This window comes from Syngnathus acus, chromosome 13 (genome assembly GCF_901709675.1).
Source record: "Syngnathus acus chromosome 13, fSynAcu1.2, whole genome shotgun sequence".
Lineage (NCBI taxonomy): Eukaryota > Metazoa > Chordata > Actinopteri > Syngnathiformes > Syngnathidae > Syngnathus > Syngnathus acus.
The window spans coordinates 13,262,220-13,281,111 of NC_051098.1; the positions used below are offsets into that span (position 1 = coordinate 13,262,220).

General features: G+C 50.2%; 1 protein-coding gene across 2 annotated transcripts; it reads left to right on the top strand.

Annotated features, from left to right (window-relative positions):
• The first annotated feature begins 626 nt into the window (after positions 1-626).
• On the top strand, positions 627-18,453 carry cdon (cell adhesion associated, oncogene regulated). 2 transcript variants are annotated; one of them, XM_037267787.1, is made up of 20 exons: positions 627-859; positions 1,007-1,165; positions 9,669-9,808; positions 9,890-10,168; positions 10,465-10,611; positions 10,684-10,827; positions 10,904-11,197; positions 11,269-11,538; positions 12,561-12,808; positions 12,894-13,068; positions 13,431-13,550; positions 14,042-14,245; positions 14,316-14,497; positions 14,827-14,932; positions 15,778-15,900; positions 15,975-16,166; positions 16,267-16,541; positions 16,639-16,718; positions 17,554-17,828; positions 17,938-18,453. In XM_037267787.1, the coding sequence occupies exons 3-20, from the start codon at positions 9,736-9,738 to the stop codon at positions 18,081-18,083; spliced, it is 3,333 nt and encodes a 1,110-aa protein (XP_037123682.1). In that variant the 5' UTR covers positions 627-859; positions 1,007-1,165; positions 9,669-9,735; the 3' UTR covers positions 18,084-18,453. The 2 variants fall into 2 exon arrangements, with proteins under 2 accessions (XP_037123682.1, XP_037123681.1); XM_037267786.1 differs by having other exon boundaries at positions 627-1,165.
• Positions 18,454-18,892: the final 439 nt, after the last annotated feature.

Below are 18,892 nucleotides of genomic sequence, written 5' to 3' on the forward strand. Positions count from 1 at the left end.
TAAAAGTTTGACCTGTCAAGGGAGCTTTATGGACAAAATCCTGTTTCGTTTGGTTGCCACGGAAATGAGATCATAGCAGAATTTGGGCAAATTGAAGTCTTCTTCCTCCTCCTTTGCTGTTTTTCTTTCTTTCCGTCAGACGTTTGCTGTTCTGTTGCCTTTGGACCGGATCGCACCTAGCGAGGCTGCACCTGCCGTCTGAGACATGTCGTGGCCTATGTGATCATCTTGTTGACTCACGTCCACACGCACAACACATGGTTGTGTCTCAGCCCCAGCCGACCGACCGACATTAGAATAGGTGCCAAAAAATGACCCTCTCGCCACACCCACATAGACTTTAATGAGCCTGGGTAAGAACACTATTTGATTGTGTGTTTTTTTTCACTGGTGCAACTGACTGCAGATTTACACACTTTTAACGACGAATGAAATATTAACAAGAACAACGTGAATAAACGACCTTTGTAATCTTTTTAATGAATGTAAATCAGACATCTAGGTCATCCTTGTGTGTTTTTCGGCCACATTCCGTCAAAGTGTTAATGCGATGCATACAATCCATTCGGGCAACAAAGTCCCTCCTAGGCCACCTCCTCCTTGCCGTCTTCCAAGATTCCACCTCCTGTCTCCGCCTCCTTCTTTCTCTCCCTCCCTCCCTCTCTCCCGTTCCCGGTGGGAGCAGCGTGCAAGCGAGCAGGGTTGGGACATTCCAGCCTGGCCGCTGCTGCTATGATCCACGGAGCGACCAGACACTGGCTCCAGAGGTGCGAGTGCAGCCCCAAACCGCCTCCCTCTGCTCGGCGGCTCCTGACAAGTGAGCGTGTGTAGCCAACAAAGTGGATCTTTTCTTCTCCCGGTATGTTTTTGTTGATCGATACCAAATACACGCAAGTGGAATAACGTCCACACCTGCGAGAAGTTCTCCACCGTCCACCACCAACTGAGCTCCGTTTTTTTTTTTTGTTTCTCCAATTTCTCTATTCATCGCACTTTGGTCCCGAAGCTTACGGACTCTTCTGCGGGACTGAAAGTCTCCACACTCTCCGGTGCGGTGGTCTCCGTGTCTTCCGCGTGGAATGGAGGGCCCCGCGCGGATTTTGCACCGTGAGAATGCTTTTGGCTGCTGATACGGCCCACGGCAACCAGCGCTCCTGGAAACAAGGTAAGAACATCGGCGAGAAGGTAGCACTGATTGTCCCCGGGAGCTCGAAGGACGGATGGACGTCTGGCTAGCAGGCATGTTTGGAGAATAGTCGGGGAAGGAGGCTTGCTGAGTGACCGGAGAGTGTTGCTAAATAGCCGTGGAAAGTTCGGAGAGGGGCCGCGGGGAAAACTCGCTGAGTGGCCGATGAAGGCTGCACCGAGAGCCGTGGAAAGTTCAGAGCCTTGTTGAGTGAGAGCGAGACCGGAGGATGTTTGCAGTGGCCGACAAAGATTCACAATGAGGACCCGAGGAAGGCTTGCTGAGTGACCTAAAAGAGGCCGGGCAAGGTGCATTAGATCCCGGGGAAAGTTCTGACACCTAGCGGGGCAAGGCTCCCGAAACGATGTGTGGCTGGATTTGAGAGAACTTTGTGATTCAACAAGTTTTTGCTCCTCATATTGACTATACTTGCAAGACACCTTCAGGTGACTGCACGCAGGAAAAAATATTTCTGCACCGGAGAATATGACTAAAAATGGTTATTATGTCCTCAGTTGGCGTGCCGTGTCAACAACATTAATTTAGAAAAAAAGAGTCCAAACATGGAGCGTTGAATCATCACTTTGTACCAAAAGAAAACTTGCAGTTACACTTTGGGGAGCCATATTTCCGCCACATTAATTCTGCTGTCGAAACATTTGAAGTTTTTCTCTCAGCTCAGAGAGTTTTGATTGTTTTAAATCGAGTGTGGTGTGATTCAGCGCCCAAAGACCACTTTTGATTGAGTTTAAGGTCAAATCTGCATGGATTTAAGTAGATTTTGGTTTGTCATCAGAATTAGAAGGCTGATTTGTACTTGTAAAGCTCTATAAATGTACACACTACTTCTGATATTCCCCCCTAAGACAGGAATAATTTCTTGGGCATTTAATTTGACAACTGTGCTCGAATCATTAGGAAAAAATATTAAATCATGTTTTGTTTTATTTTTTGTTGTTGCTGATTAATATGTCACATTCGCATAATTGCTGTTGTAGTTGAAGTACATTGCAAGGTAGTTGATGAATGGCCATCCACTTTCATGTTTTTTGTCAGTAAACTGAACACTCCAAACAAGTGATGGGGAACAAAGGATCCAATGGGGGCGCAGCATCGGGGTGACACACATGGGCGCCCGCGCATAAAAAACGCCTCCAAGTTCAAACGCCGGCCGCCGCTTTGTGGTGTCAATGGGCGACAAGCAGACACTTCCGACGCCTTTCAAATCCTTTCAGGGATCGCTGATATCGACGGGTTGCTCTTTTGTTGCACCGAATCACGTGGAAATCCTCATTACGGTGTTTTCTTTCAATTCTGGCCCCCCAAATTTGTATAACAGCAGTTTTTTGCACAAATTCCCTCCTAGTGTCGTCATTGTTGAGTTGACGCACCTCTTTTATCCAGCGCAAATTATCAGAAACAAAACATAAAAAAGAAAAATTAAAACGTGGTATACCGAAAAATGATACCAGACCACATCAAGGTCAAGCACCAGTGTATTTAATCACAATTTTTATTTTTTTTTGTATATCTATTGTATATTTTGTGTTGCGATGCTAACACCACTGTTAGCCGCCCTGTCTTGATTCCTGGTTTTGTTTCCACGAATGCAGGGACATTAATTAGCCATTAGCGGGCCCAACTCATTTCGGACAGGCCATGAACAAAGCACAACGGTGCGATTAAGCCACTTTTTTTTACTATTAGTGTGCCCGCTAATGACAAACACATGTTGCCGTAGCAAAGCTATGTTAAGTGGGTAATTTTCAATGGGAGCGTGTAATGGTACCAAGCTCACACAGGCAACACATGCGCTATTAGAACCACACAAGAACTTTAAAGTCCACCCGCCGGGTTTCCATAGCAATGAGGACAAGTACCGATACACCGTGCGATAGCAATTAGCATTACACCCCCCCCCCCCTACGTTCAGTCATCTGAAAGCAGATAAAAGTTTATTTTTAAGCTTTTACTGTACCTGCTAGCAAAATATGCTAATCATGCTTGTGTGTTGTGCTAACAACCTGCCTGTTAGTCTACCATTCAGTTATGACTTTCTAATCAGGTTAGTTATTATTTGCGAGCCTGTTTATTAAAATGATTGATTTTAGTTAATAATAGTCGGACGGAATTTTCCTTGACTGCTGTTTGCTGTCCAACCAGACGACTAGCAGCGAGGGGTTAACATCGCTTCTTCTCCGCTAGCAAGGCGTTACAAAAATAGCCCCGAATAAGTATGTTTTTAACAAGAATTTTTTTTTAAATTTTATTAACAGATTACTGTGGGCCTCATTTTGTAAAGAGAGTTAAAACAAAGCATGGTTCGCTTGTTTATTTGAGCTCGCACTTCATTCTGTCACTGAGTTGACCTCTGCCTGAGAGAAGTCCCAAGAGCCATAAAAACACGGCGATAAATCTCAGATTTTTTTTCATCGCTGTCACAATATTTTGACGTAGGGAATGACCGTCTCTCCAAATCGCCTTCCGTATCCTAAATAGCCAAATGATTCAAAATTAGCTTCCGGGCATTTTGACCTCAACTTCTCCATCAAGCCTGTTAGCGAACGCCGGCAGCCATTTATCAAGGCCCGGGCCCCCGTCGGGAGGAAGTTAGAGGGGAGGTGGCGGAGTGCCAAAAAAGCCCCCATGATCATGGAGTCTCCGGGTGCTGATTGACAACACCCAGCAGTCAGGAGTAGCTGAGGGAGAGCGACAAGGAATGACGAGCTATACTCAAAATTGAGTCCATGTGATGGTTTCCGGGTAATAATAGAGATTCAGACATTTAAATGCTACATTTACACCATCTTGTAAAGTAGGAAAAATTGTCCAGCAAATTCGCACCAAGACAAGTAGCTGTGCTATGCTATGCTGTCTATTTACTATTCATAGAGGCAATCATAAACATTTTCAATCAATCAGCAACTGTCAGTTTATCTTTATTTGTGCGTTACTGCAACACTTAAATGACAAATATAGGCTGGAGTGATTGCAAAGGCAAACAAGCAACTTTTTTTTCAAGCAGATGTTCCGCAACGGCCGCTGGGCAAGAGCGAGGCGGTACCGGCTGGATGCGAGCCCGGCTCAGAGGTCTGCTTCTCCTCTGAGGTTTTGCCTGTTGGTGTAATGAAAATACAGACTGGCTCTAAATATACCCCGAGAACGATAAGAGGACGCAAACCACAAAGGCACAACTCAAGAAATGACCGTCGAAGTCGACGTCAAACGGGGTCTTCTTCAACTCGTCTGTGCTGCTGCGTGAAGCCGCCTCCTTAAGCCACGCTATTTGAAGTGACTATAAATACCCTTTATTATGTACTTGGAACCATCTGAGGGAGCGCCTTTTGGCGAGCTGTGACGTGCGGCGAACATGTTGCAGAGCGCCACGTGGGCTTTGACGCAAAACAAAAATACCTTGTTGGGGTTCATTGTGTCTGGTGTGAACTTTAATCCTCAGCATCTGCGAGATTCCCGAAAGCCAGCCGACTAAATATGCCTCGGCGGCGGGGCCCCTAGTGAGCTTTTCTTTTTTTTTTTATATAGACCGCAGCTTTCTATTTCAAATGTTTCGAAAGCCAACGAGTCACATCTGACTTCGGTTTCGGTGCGGACTATATTAAGGCCGAAACGAGCGGCCATCGGCGACTTTGTTGTCCCGCTGATCGGCGGCTTGGCGGATTCGGGCTAAACTGCGGCTTCCATCGGGCCCAAGGCGTTGTTTGGCACCGATCTGTGGAATATTGGCCTTCTGTGATAATCATTCACTGTCTTCTCTATTGCGGTCCACGGTAGCAGTTTCTAAGCGACACAAACCCAGAGCTTCTCCATTAAGCTACCAAAAGTGCGAGAATTTCAAACGCATTGATGTGGATATTTTTTCCAGCCACTCTTCATTTTCTACTGCGCTGTTTATTATTTCTTTATACAGTTTTGTCATTTTCGCATCAATCACTCCGTCGGGGTCCACTTACGAAAGATGGCACACGCGACATGAGACCACGCCCTCTCGCTTGGTGACAGGAGGTCTTGTTATCCTTGGCCTCGGCTGTTGGATTTTTCGAGACGTTCTGAGCCAGTGCCAGGAAATTGAGACTCGGCCGACACGTCTGTTTATTGACGCCAGACGGTTTGTTTTGTGATCTCCTGTTTGGCGCGCAACAAGCAAGAGTAGCGAGGATAAACATTTGGACAAACTATAAGGAGCATTTGCGGACGCTGCATATTTGTCTTTGAGTGCTGGTTTGTTTGGGTTTTTGCAAGAGATTTGTGCGTCGGTGAGGAAGACTGATTATATTTAACCTCTTCACAAATGTTTGTTTTTATTCTGGCGGGCCAACCGGAGCAGTTGCAGAGCAGGTTCTTCATCCTGTAAATCCTCGCCATGCCCCCGCAACGTGAGGAACACCACATAGACCCATTTATCACGAGTTTCTCCCAAAGTCTGCTTTCCTTTGACTTTCTTAAAGAAAACACAATATTTGTTTTTCAAGTTTTTGGGCATTGGCCATGGATCTATCAGGAAGAGGCTGACCAGAGAATGTTGTCTACCGCTTGTTGCCGCGGAGACATGTACACTGATGGAATCCAGGAGCGTCGGGAGGGGGGGGGTGGCAGCTGGATCAGATCACCGCATGCCCGACACAACAGATTCCAACTCCCTTTGGAGAAGGTGAACTTTCTGGCAAACTTGATCCTCCCCTTGCATCAACGCCTTTTCGCCATCATCTGTGTAGTCCAAACTGACTCGGAGGAATGTCTCACCTGGTGCGGGGAGTCAGACTCTTGGCACATGTCGGGGGTATTATAACACTCCCCACGGGCATAAAGCCCCCCTCGGGCATTCCTCTCTTCCATCGAAATTACCTTTTGGTCGGAGCAGACGTCCCGTTGTGGGTTACAAGGCCTGTGAAGTCAGCTGGAAGGACCCCGAGCGCTCCCACAAAGGCGTCGAGTTGTTAGTTACTTTGCAAAAGGTCCGGAGGTGGCCTTGTATGGCGGCGATACCCTGGGATCCGTTTCCCATGTCCGAAGCCCTTATTGAGTTTCGTCACTGTTGGCTAATCCGGCTCTCTGAGGACCTTGGGAAACGAGTGGACCTCCCACTGGCCCCCGCCCCCTCCCTCGCAGATTCCCAAGGGAAACAAGACAACGCAGAACAATCTCCAATTAAGAGCAGCCGAACATACTGTACCATTCAGCCACGGTCTCATCGGCCTCCTCCCCTTCTTTTGCCTCTGCTTTCGCGGCCAAAAAGCCTCAGGGTGGAATTAGCGTCATCTCCCGAGTCTCGGCCGTGCCACTTTTAGGAGGGGGGGGGGCAGTGTGTGTCCTTGGTAAACAAGGCTTTGTGGGATGTGACTGTCTGATCCCCCAAGGCCTCCCATTTCCATTCCTGATCCTGCATCGCAGCCACAGCGTCACGGCCGCGGCGTCTCGAGACCTGTCTGACCTCATCATCACCCCAGCACCGCCTCAACGGTCCACTTTCTATCCTCTTGCGGCCGAAACCATCCAAGTTTAACGACTCCCCTCTCTTCTTCCTCTGGAGCTAATTCCTTGCGCTGATTCCAAATCACGCCTCTTTCTTTGAATGGGTGAAGCAGATGGTGTTAGCCCGATGCTTCCACTCATTAGTTTCCGCCGTGGCCCCAGACTGCCTCGGCCAGTTCATCCTGACGAATAATGGACCCCCTGGAGTTTCTTTCCGCAAGGAGACTCTTTCTGGAAGTTCAGAGATACCTCGACTCACGAAGGCCATACCCAATGAGTTAATAGGTCTTGATTTGAGGTATGAGCAAGCTTCAGATAGCCGTTGTGGCTTGGCAAATGGAGACCTTTTTGTACCCTCACCCCCCTTCTCCGTCTTCTTGTTTTTGCGTTTATCTCCCATCGTTGCGTCTGTCCTGTCCGCCGGCTTTGCCTCCCTGTTGAGTTTAGGAATGCAGACTCCCTTCGCGGATCCGAGGGGGCGAGTGCGGGCAGGTTCGGGGTATAGCATGCCGGTCGGCTTCCGCTAGCAGGTCAGATCAGTCGACCGGCGCACCAGGATTGACCTGAAAAAATCGTCATCTTTACATCGTCCTTTCTCGCAGCGTCAAATTGTCTAGTGGAGTTTTCTGGATTTGGTTTGTGTGTCGGTGTCAGTGCGGTGAGGAGATTTGATCTTCCCACTGGCCCACATTGTTTGTCATTGGCTTCCACTCAGCTGTGCCGTCTTGTGAAGCTGAGTCGAGAGCGCCAGTTGCGACGTGTTGTGCCTCTGCCCCACAGCTCTTTGATGCTCCAGCGCATCGCCTTTTACCCAATGAGAAAGGGGTATGGGCCGGGCCCACATGGGGGCTTAAAGGAGTTCCTGCAGGTGCTCCGACACACAGTACACTTGAACCCCTTCCCCCCCCCTGATCCTCCTCTGCTTTCCCTGAGGGCAACCTGTCACTGTGTTTATTTTCTCTTGTGTCAGGACCTTCACTCCCTCTTTATCCACCAGTGGTGGAGATGGATGACGCTATCCCCTTGTGTCAGAGTTGTGCATCACAGTGAATAGAAGGTGCTAGCCTACCTCCCTTATAGTGGGAACGTAATTTCGATCTCTTTGTGTGTCTTGACATGTGAAGAAATTGACAATAAAGCAGACTTTGACTTTATAAGGAACATTTATGAGTATTTGAGGAATGGTGTGGTTCAACATAAATGTTAAGATTTAGTGTTTCTTGAGAAAAAAAATGGAGGTTTTCAATTTTTAGTACTTTTCAGTCGAATACTTTTTAAACCTGTCTGCACCCTTCTTCTCTGGTGTTAGCATTTAGCGATTATGCTAACGATCAGAATTAAATACAGTATCTGGAGCATTGAATTGCAGCTAATTAGTTAGTTATAAATAAAATAAAGTCACTTGGGTCTAGAATACTTTTTGTAGCAGCCTGGACACCTCTTCTGTGGCGCTATCCCTTAGCATTGTTGCTAGCGCTACGTTTCAGAGTTGTATGCAGTATCTGGAACATTAAATTATAGATAGTTGCAAATTAAGTGACTCTTTTGATGTCAGAACATCTGCTATTCAGTTTATTATAGTGTTTGGACCAGCCTGGATACTTCTAATGCTGCTTTTTGCGTCCAAAAAAAGTGTTGACGGGACAGGTAGCCGCACCCTCAGCAATGCGTTGCCACCAGCATGGGTCGGAGCCTCGCTAATGGGATTTTGGGTTTGACACCAGATATCCTAGCGGCGTGTGTCTTCATGGTGGCGGATGTCAGAGAAAAGTCAAGCAGATAAGCGGGAAGATGGATGCCCTCGTGCGTTTCCTCACAGCGCCAGATGGACGGGGCCGATAGGCAGCTGTGTGTGTGTTTATACAAGGGCGACCGGTCGCCATAGCGCCGGAAGGAACGGATGGCAGGCGGTTAGCGTATAGCGCAAAGGGGGGGGCTGACTTTTGTGCTCAAGGGCCACGTATTGATTTCATGAAACTGACAGATTTGTAGATATAGACAAAAATAATATGTACTGTTTAAATGTATTTGAAAAAAGAAATCAATAAAATGACCATTTTAAAGGACCAAATTAGGATAACCAGCAAATTTTATGTAAATGCTCGAAGGGCCAGACTAGAGAACAACCCATTCCTGGTATACAGTAGACGAGGGACGGCGTTACCGGTCCCGTGTTTTGTTGACACCCCCCACCCCGTGTCTTATTATTGTAATTATATATCATGAATCCAGCAAGCCTGGGGCCTGTCGCAGCATGTGGCGTGGCGATGCGGTTTTGATGTGAGATGCCACAAAGTATACGTGACGCCAGATTACACAGTAGCCCGCTGAAATCCAAACTCTGTTGCCTTAGCGCTTTCATTGTTTCTTTAAGCACTTAAACACCTGTTTTTCCAGGATGTGTGCGAGTGTGTGTGCGCTCAAGTGTGTGTGTGTGACAATAATATTGGACTCTGACTGATTCGTTTTGAATCACAGTCAGACAAGATTGATACTGAACAGCTTACATTTTGCCAAATGCGGCTTTCAAATAGCATGACATAAATAGCATTAGCTTTAGCCCGAGCCTCGCACTCCCTGCGGTGCCCCCATCCCGACACTCGTCATCTTTTTTAATTTGCCCCCTCGGCTTGGCTCTTCCGCTGAAGCACGGCCATCAATATCACAGCTGGGCGGCCATTGTGGTTTTCTCGAGCCCTGGTTACCGAGCAGGAACCCCGGGATCAAAGCCCGGCCTGGATTACTCTTGGAAAGAGAAGGATGAGGAGAAAGGGGGAGGAGATGTGGGCGGGGGCTGCTTCTTAATACGCCCCCCCCCCCTCTTTTTTTGGGGCTGGTCCAGCGGGGACCGCTGAGGGACGTCAGGCTAGAGTGAATCTATGAGAACGCAGAGCCGTGTGACAAGAGAGTGCTATAAAGAGTGACTGCATACCCCCCCCCCCCCATATTGGTGTCAAGGAAGTACAGTGAGATGCTCCTTCTCTTCTTTCAGGTCGGTCAATCGGAGGAGGGCGTGCACGCCGAGCGATCACGGCTGCCGGTAGGGGTCCGAGGGCGCCATGGACGGTGGCCTCAGGGTCTTCCTGTCCACTCTGCTCTGTCTCAGCCAAGACCTGCTCGTCACCTGCACACGTCAGTTACCTTTGCTTGTCTGTCTGGTTTCCATCTGGTTCTACTCCCTCCATTCATCACCCACTCTCTTTCCATCCTCAGTTCACTATCCATCTTTCCGCTCTGAGCCCGCCTCGTTGGTCCAGAGTCCGGGTTCGCCGGCCCGCCTGCGCTGCGCCACCAACCCTCAGTCGGCGGCGCTCTCCTGGCGCTTCCGGGGCGAACCTCTGCTCGGTGACACCCTGCCCGGCGTGGAGCTGAATGACGGGACGCTCACCATCGCTAATCTGCAGCGCGCCCACGTCGGCGTCTACCAGTGCGTGGCGCGCTCAGGACACGGGCTGGCCGTCGCCAGCCGCTACGCACGTGTGGACTTGGCAGGTACGTGGAAGTACCGGGGGCCATCGCCCTGTCGGTCCCCCCCTTTGCTCACCACTGCTCATAAGACTTGAAGAATCTAGTCTTTGTCGTTTGTTCCTTGCCGCCACCGCATTAAAGTAGCGAGGCAGCAAGCCAAGAAGTTGCTTTTGAAAAGGGCGAGGACGCCTGCCGCCGAGCGGCGACGGGAAGGAAGCAGAAGGAGTTTTGACATCCTTAATGAGCCTTTGGGTTTTCCTTTGCTCAGTCATAACAGCACTCGCCGCTTCCTAATGTTCCTTCTGTGTCGGGCCTCGCAGAAATCTCCCAGTACGAAGACAGCCGGCGCCGCTCGCTGTCCGTCCAGGTCGGCGATGCGGCAATCGTCGAGTGTCCTCTGCCCCGTAGCGTGCCGCCGGCCTTCCCCCGATTACGAGTGCGGGGCGAGCGCGTCGAGGCGTCCACAGGTTCTTTTTTCAGACTTTATTTTATTCTTTTTTTGAAACCTTGTTGTTGACCAACTGTGTCTCTCTTATTAGACGACTACTTAGTCCTTCCGTCCGGCAACCTTCAGATCCCGTCCGCCTCGTTGCACCATCGGGGCGTCTACAAGTGTGGCTCGTACAATCCGGTCACCGGGGAAACTGTCATGCAGACCCACGGTACCAAAATCTCTGTCCGACGTAAGTCCCGCTAGAATTTTTTTATTTTCTTTTTTTTATAAGTACAGTATTTGATGTCTTTATGTGTTGTCTTTAGATGCAGATTCCCCCTCTTCTCCAGCGAGGATAGTTTATCCCACCAGCCCCAAGAATGTGACACTGCAGCGGTCCCAGTCGTACACGCTGGAGTGCGTAGTTTCCGGAAGTCCGGCGCCGTCGTCCACGTGGTTCAAGAACGGCGAGCGGGTCCGACTGGGGCCTTCGTTGCGACACCTGCGTGACAATTTGGAATTTGTCTCCGTGACGACAGACGACAACGGAGTATACGTTTGCGCCGCTGAGAGCGAGCAAGGGACGGTGATGAGCGCCAACTACACTGTCAACATCCTCGGTGAGGACTCGGAAGTTTTTTTATTTTGAGAACCGCTGTTCTAAAAGTCTGATGGGGAAACCGATTCGTAGAACCCGCTTCCATCCTGGTGGGCCTCGCCGACCAGCGCGTCGCTGCCGGCTCAACCGCACGTTTCAGCTGCGTGGCCGCGGGCAGCCCCGCCCCCGACGTCACCTGGCTGTTCAACGCCGAGCCCGTGGCCGCCTCGCACCGGGTACGGATTTCAGAAGGCCAGCTGGTCATCTCGGGTGTGGTGCCGCGGGACCAAGGCGTGTACCAATGTCTGCTGGACAACGATATCGGGTCGGCGCAGTCGTCGGGAATGCTGAGTGTGCAGTCAGGTATGTCAGAAAAAACAAAAAAAAAGTTGTGAAATCGGTGCTTAAGGTTACTTCAGGTCACATGTACAGTGACGTAGTCGGCAAAAGTAAACATCTCAACAGAAGCCGTGCTGTAAAGAGTTAAGCTGTCCACGTCTGGAGGCGGTCCTCACGCTTGGGGGTGGCGTATCGCGCCAAGGCCGCCCTCCTTCTCCCCGAGCTGGATCGTGAGAGTGAGCTTTGTGCACGCCGCCCGGGGATAAGCCCCCGCGGATGCTGGAATGCGAGGAGTAGCTGTGAAGGGTTAGGACGGGGGGCAGACCACCCCGGCTGTCAACGTGCTACACAACCGCCTTGTATTTACGTGGTGGCGTCCTTCCACCCCTCCGTTCCATCCACTCCTCCCTCCCTCCATCCCTGCGTGGTGTTTCCCCTGGAAGATGCAAGCAGAAAGAATGCCAAGATGATAAGAGCGTTTGTGTTGGGAGGTACCGGCCAGTCAGTTTTAACCAGTGATCCAAAACATTCCGCTTGTACATTGCAAAAACTCATTTGAGAATCCAAATATTTCTTCTCCATCGATGCACTGACCAATCGAAGGACTGCATTATAGCTAGCGCCGCCTCGAATCCCTCGTGGCTTTGTTCTCCCTTTCTGCCTTGAAAGACTTCCTTTAACGTATGGGATCACTTCCTTGACATCTTTCCTCTGTCGTGGCAGCCTCAGGACTACATAGAGAATTTCTCTCCGCTATTTTAATGGCCCGTGTGGGGAATGCATGGCAGCTGGCGACGTTCCCGGAATCAGGTTTAGTCTTACCAGCTCCCGGCTTGTTTACTTTTGCAAAGTGCAGCCGTGCCGTGCTCACGCGTGCGTTTCTGACAATGTCAGAAGGTGCCATGATCCAAATGTTTGGATCGTAAAGGACTGTTGTTCTTTACTTTTAGCACGCGTGTCAAAGTCTTGGCGGTTAGCGCTGACCCGCCATTACAAAGCAAAAACAAAGTGCGCTATGGTTCTACAAGAAACATTTTCTCTCCCAGATTTGAACCCCGGCGTGGACGTTTGGCCCTCACTGCCGCCCATGCAGAGCGATGAGGGCGGCGAGCGCTTCCTGACGGAGGAGGAAGACGAGCCGCCGTCCGATGGTGGCGCCCACCGTCTCACGCCCGACGCGCCCATCATCACCAGCCCGCCCCAGACGTACAAACCTGACATTTACGACCTAGAGTGGAGGGCGGGGCCTGACGGCGGGAGCCCCATCAATGCCTATTTTGTCAAATATCGAAAGGTGAGCTTCTTGACTGATCCACACAAAAAAAAGCAAAACACCACTGTGGCGTTACTAAAAGGTTGTCTTTGCCGTTGTCGCTCAGGTGGACGAGATGGCCACCTTGATGGAGAGCTGGCTGACGGTGCGAGTGCCCGGCAGCGAGCGCTCGCTGCGTCTCTCCGAATTGGAGGCGTCCAGCCTGTACGAGGTCCTCATGGTGGCCCGCAGCTCGGCGGGTGAGGGCCAGCCGGCCATGCTCACCTTTCGCACTGGAAAAGGTTTGTACTAGTAAAATTGCCCCTACCAACATGGCCGCCAGAACTGGTCACTGGCACCAGTTTCGGACGATTCTGGAACAAACTAAGGAACGGACACACTATTCTGTCCTTTAAAGCCAGAGTCTGTTGGGTCCGGTTCTGTTAAATCCAGCTTTCACTCTACATGGTCACTGAGCTTTTCATAAAGCAAGACGTTTATTAGCAAGGAAAAACAGTGGCGGAAACCCGAGCCGGCTCCTGATCAAACGAGAGAGGCTCAGGGGCGGTGTCAGAGTGCTTTGGCTGGTGGGGCGGGGGGCAACAACTGGGAACATGTGTGGGACTTTGTTTGGCTTCCTCCTTATAAATCCCTTCTCCTCCAGAAAAGAGCGCCTCGTCCAACAAGAATCCGTCCCACAAGCCTCCAGTCGTCCTGATGCCGCCCAAAGCCCCTGAGGACAAAATGCCCAACACGCACTTTGGAGTGGTGATCCACGACAGAGGTAAAGTGCGGAATGTTCCATCTTTAACTTTGTCTTTTTTTTATTGCTACTGATGCGCTGACAATTATTATGATAGAGATATTGTAAAGTGTTTTTATTTTTGTTAAATACATTCTGTTTTTGGGGTGGACTGGAAGGGTTGAATGGCCTTTTCAATCATTTCAATTGGGGCAGTGGACTTTTCTGGCTTCATTTATTTTTTTCAGGAGCTATTGGGAAGAAAATATTTTGATGATCTTTAACATTCAATTTCAGTATGGATGTGGCGATATGACTAACGACACTTTCTTAATCTTCCACTAACCATTGTCTCCGTCTTCCTCTGCCACTTCTTTAAGTGCGTACCGCTCAGCTGCTGCCGTAAGTACGCATTCCTCCCGTGATTTATCCTTTCCGCTTCCTCCTCTCCGAATTCCTTCCATCCTTTCCGCCAAGTCGGGATGCGGCGACACTGTTCAAACGTTAACCCGTCTTCTCGCCTTCACTCATAGTGGCCGAGGCGCCCGACCGGCCCACCATCTCCATGGCGACGGAGAGCTCCGTCTACGTGACGTGGATCCCCAGAGCCAACGGCGGCTCGCCCATCACAGCCTTCCGGGTGGAGTACAAACGCAGCCGCAACACCGAGTGGGGCGTGGCGGCCGACAACATCTCGCCGCTCAAGCTGTCGGTGGAAGTTCGCAATCTGGAGCCCGGTGAGCCTCGACTCCATTTTTATTGCTTAGCCGTCGGTGGAGGTGTCGTTGAACTCCGTCCGTCCTTCAGGCGCCACCTACAGGTTCCGAGTGACCGCCATGAACTTGTACGGCGAGAGTCCTCGCAGCGTGGCGTCAAGGCCGTACCAGGTGCCCCAAGCCAGCCCCCGCATGGCCGACCGGCCGGTGGTGGGACCGCACATCTCCGCCACCGACGCCATCAGCGACACACAGATCATGCTGCGCTGGACTGTGAGTATGTCACAAAAGTTACAAATTGCTTGCCATGAGAACCAGGACCTGCAAACGTACGGAAAGGCTAAATAGAGCACAGGGACGTTTTTGTCGTTCTCATGGTGATTAATTCATATCGTGCAAACTTTGGAGCGCCGACGGGCGCAGATAATTGCCGCCCTTTCCGTAACCTCCGACTCTCATTATCTCTGGTCGACTTCCGCGCAATTAGAGAGCGGACGGCTGATAGCGAGCCGCTCCATTAGCTGATAGGGGAGGGGGAAAAAAAGGGTAATTGTGGGCTAATGTAACCTTTTTTTTTTTTAACCGTTTTCTTCCGCTTTCAGTACAGTCCCTCGAGTAACAACAACACTCCCATCCAAGGCTTCTACATCTACTATCGGCCCACCGACAGCGACAACGACAGCGACTACAAGCGCGACGTGGTCGAAGGTGCGTGTACATGTCAAAAACAGACAAACGTGACAGCGTTGGCTTCTTTACTGTGAATGGCTTTCGACTTAATTGGCCGGAGTTGAAATACGAGAGCGGGCAGCAGAGCTACGCAGCGGCTCGGGTTGCTGTCTGGAATGCTAACTGGTCATCGCGCCACAGGAAAGGAAAGGAAAGGCAAGGAAGTGGTGGTGCTGGTATCTTTGGGCTCCTCCCCTTTTACCGCAGGTCAAACTTCAGTCAAGGTTTCCACGTAAATGTCGGTTACTTTCGCAACTCGGGTCAGCCAGCCTGCGGATTCCAAAGCCTTTTGGAATAATAGCTGACAAATACATTAAAAAAAATACAATAATGATTAAAAAATATATACAAATCACAATAATGCAAAAGTTTGTGATTTTCTTTCTTGTTGTGTCTGTGTGTTTTATATGTAACGTGTGTGTCTTTGTGCGTCTGTGTTAACACTGGACTTAAGCCAGCACAAACATAAGCTGCCATATATGGAGGTGAACCAGAGTGCAGCAACTGTGTGAAGGCCCCCGGGACTGACACGAGAGTGTGTGTCTGTGTGCGTATTTGTGTTTTTGTGTCGCTCCTACAGTGGCTGTGTTTGTGAAGTTTGCATGTGCTTTCAGATTGCGACTGCGAGAGTGTGATTACATGTTTGTGCATTTGTGTGTGGGGGGGGAAGAGCACATGAAAGAACATGACCTCAGCCAAGTGAGGGGAAAAAAAAGAAAGACAGGATTAAAGCCTCCACAAAAAGCCACGGCTGCCGTGATCTTTCCAGGAAGTCGACACTCACTTTTTTTTCTCTAGTCACACCCACCTGCTTCTCTTCTCAGGTGTGAAAGACTGGCACATGATCGGTCACCTACAGGCGGAGACGTCGTACGACATCAAGATGCAGTGCTTCAACGACGGCGGCGAGAGCGACTACAGCAACGTCATGATCTGCGAGACCAGAGGTAAGGAGCGAAACAACAAACAAGCAAATATCACCAAAGAAATCTTAAAAACATCACCTGTTCCTTTACTGCAGCACGCCAGTCTCCAGGCTCGCCAAGCCAACGGCCCGTCACGCCGCCGTGGCCCCACCCGCAGGAGCCCTCCGGGCCACCAGGGGGTCTGCTGTACCTCATCGTGGGCTGCGTGTTGGGCGTGATGGTCCTCATCCTGCTAGCCTTCATCGCCATGTGCCTGTGGAGGAACCGACAGCACAACAACATGCACAGTGGGTGTTGATGCTCGCCTTGAATAAACAGAATAGCAATTTGAAAATCTAACGGGATGGGAATTGAGCCTTGTGGTGTGCCTTGTGTTTCCTCCTGCAGAATACGATCCTCCGGGTTATTTGTACCAGCCGGCTGACATCAACGGACACGTTCTAGAGTACACCGCTTTGGCCGGCACCGGCCGCATGAACGGCGGCGTCCACGGGGGCTTCGGGCACGGCGGGGGTGGCGGCATGTTGCCCTCGGGGTGCCACCACTTGCACCACAAACACCCCAACGGCCTGCCACTGCACAACAGCAACGGCGGCCTCTACCCGGGCGGACACTCCCACGGCCACGATGGCACCCTGCCCCACCCTCACCACCACCACAATGTGAGTGCGGGGACCCCCGAGGGTTCTTGTTTTTGTCCCGGTTGGTGAATGACTTAATGTCTTCATCCGCACTAAACACTGTTGTTTTAATTTTTAGGGAGGCGGCATGTACACGGCTCTTCCCCAATCGGAATCCTCAGACTGTGTGAATTGTCAGAACCTGTGCAACAATAACAGGTAACGCTTACGAGTTCTGGTGGGGTCATGCAAGTACACAAATGATGTGCAGATGCACCTGAGGGCAAATCAATTATTTGGATGCAGGAATGGGAAGAGAACAGAGCCTTGTGGAATATTTATTTGACTGAATTCACAAAAAATAGAAATGTCTAGTAAATAGTGTATCAGGGATATGACTAAGTTGTTAATCTTGTCAAGCACCAAAAAAGAACCTTCTTAAAAAGACCGATTTCTTTTTTTATTCCCCTCGCGATGGCTTTTCCATCAAGTCAATTTACGATGGTTTGTTTAGGACTTTGTCACACAGCGTGTCGTTGGGAAGAAGGCCAGCTACTTTTTTTTTACGCTCCACATTCACATGCTGCTCCTGTTTATGTGCTCAAGGCTCAGCGGCGTCACAGTTTACCCTGTGTGCAACCAGCCAACACACGGGCTACGCTAATGAGCCTCCTGTTTATTTATTTGCGCTGGCGGGAACGAAAACGAGGATCGCGGTTCCGATAGCAGGAAGCGCGGGGAAACACGATGCTGCGCTTTTGAATGGGATTCGGAAAATTCCTTTGAGGGCTTACTGAGTGTCGTACCATGCTAGGACGCTCCTGTGAATTTGAATATCAACACAATGGCTACTGGTTAGAAAGCCACAGACTGACAGTCTTTTTTTTTTTTCCCCTTTGTACACTTCTTCAGAAAAGTTATTTAACACCACTCCTAGCTTATGTCAAACTAAAAACATAAAACACAAACATCTACACTGTATAAAACAACGGACTAAAAAAAGACCTTGCTAGCTTAACGCTAACACTAATAGCATCTCTGCTACCTCTTTCAGGTGTTACAAGCCTAACGGCGTCCTTTCGGGCGGGACGCTTCCCCTCATGCACCGAGCGGCGCCCTGTCAGCAGGACGGTCTGGAGATGGTTCCTCTGAAGCAGACGGCAACCTCTCCGTGCCGCCACCGCTGCTCCCCCGCGGGCGAGCTGCGTTCCGATGACCTCGACAATCGCCAAGTCCCACACCCGCCCGATGAGCAGCGAGATTCGTCGCCTTCGCAACGCTCGTGTTGTCTCGAGGGAGATGACACGGAATGTCCGGCGGATGGCACTGGTGAGTCTATCATTCTCTTTTTTTTTTTTTTTAAATAAATGAACTGATGAACTAATTTCTGATTTATTAAAATCATCCTCAAATGATTAACATGTTGTTGCTTGCGCAGCGGAGGAGGATCTGGACTGCGTGGATCAGGACTGTCCAATCCCGTGCTGGGAAAATCTGGGCCTTCCAGACTCGGACTGTGATGAAAAGCCCTGCTGGATGTCCGGCGGGGGTGAGCTGATCCAGGCCAGTCTCCAGGAAGTCTGAGGTCCCTGCGACGTGACAGCTGGACAGTCAGAGCTGCTGTGGTGATGTCACAAAGGACCTAAGAGAGGACAGCCGGAGGACCTGAGAAAAGACAGTCGATGGACCTAAGAGTACTTTGTCCGACAAGGACGGCAAACTTTCACAGACTGAGGCGGAACTCCCAAAGACTCCTTCAGATGACTTATTTATTTTTTTCTAGTAGAAAACTATTATTTCATATGAATGTATCTGTGTCAAAGAACAAAGTTGTCAGTTTTATATTATTTATGCTTTTTTTGTTTGTTTTTGGCCTGAGAACTGGTTTGTGTTACGGAGATTTAGCGACTTGTAAAGTTTTGTAATAATATAAAGAGATGATAAGGAAGAGTAAGTCAGCACACTGTCAGCTTCCTTCCTCACGGTTAAAAAACACGAGTGCGTCTGTGAGTGAGTTTGTTAGAAAGCGAGGAACACAACAAGGAACTTCTCTGAGTTTATTTGTGCGTCATTAATCATCGTCCACATCCAGCCTGGTGTCGTAGAAGGTCACCCTAGCCGCGTGGTACAAAGCCTGGCAGGTGTACGTGCCCTCCGCCTCCCGCCGGACTTTCTCCAGAACCAGGGCGGAGGTGTTGACGGGCACGCGCACGGCAACCACGCCATCCGGCCGAGCCTGCAGCTTGAGACCATGACCGTAGTCGTAAGCCAGAGCCACGTTGCTGTCCGAACCGGCTCTGGTGAAGCCCCAGATGAAGACGGAGGGCGGGTCGGCGCCGCAGTCCAAGCGGACCGAGCCCCCCGCGGTCACGGTCGCGTTGAGGGTCACGTAC

Excerpts from the sequence above, each read along its gene's own strand:
- cdon (XM_037267786.1), top strand. The coding sequence starts at position 9,736 with ATGGACGGTGGCCTCAGGGTCTTCCTGTCCACTCTGCTCTGTCTCAGC. Across the intron at positions 11,539-12,560 it reads AATGCTGAGTGTGCAGTCAG|ATTTGAACCCCGGCGTGGAC; the intron begins GTATGTCAGAAA and ends TTTCTCTCCCAG. Across the intron at positions 14,498-14,826 it reads AGATCATGCTGCGCTGGACT|TACAGTCCCTCGAGTAACAA; the intron begins GTGAGTATGTCA and ends TTCCGCTTTCAG.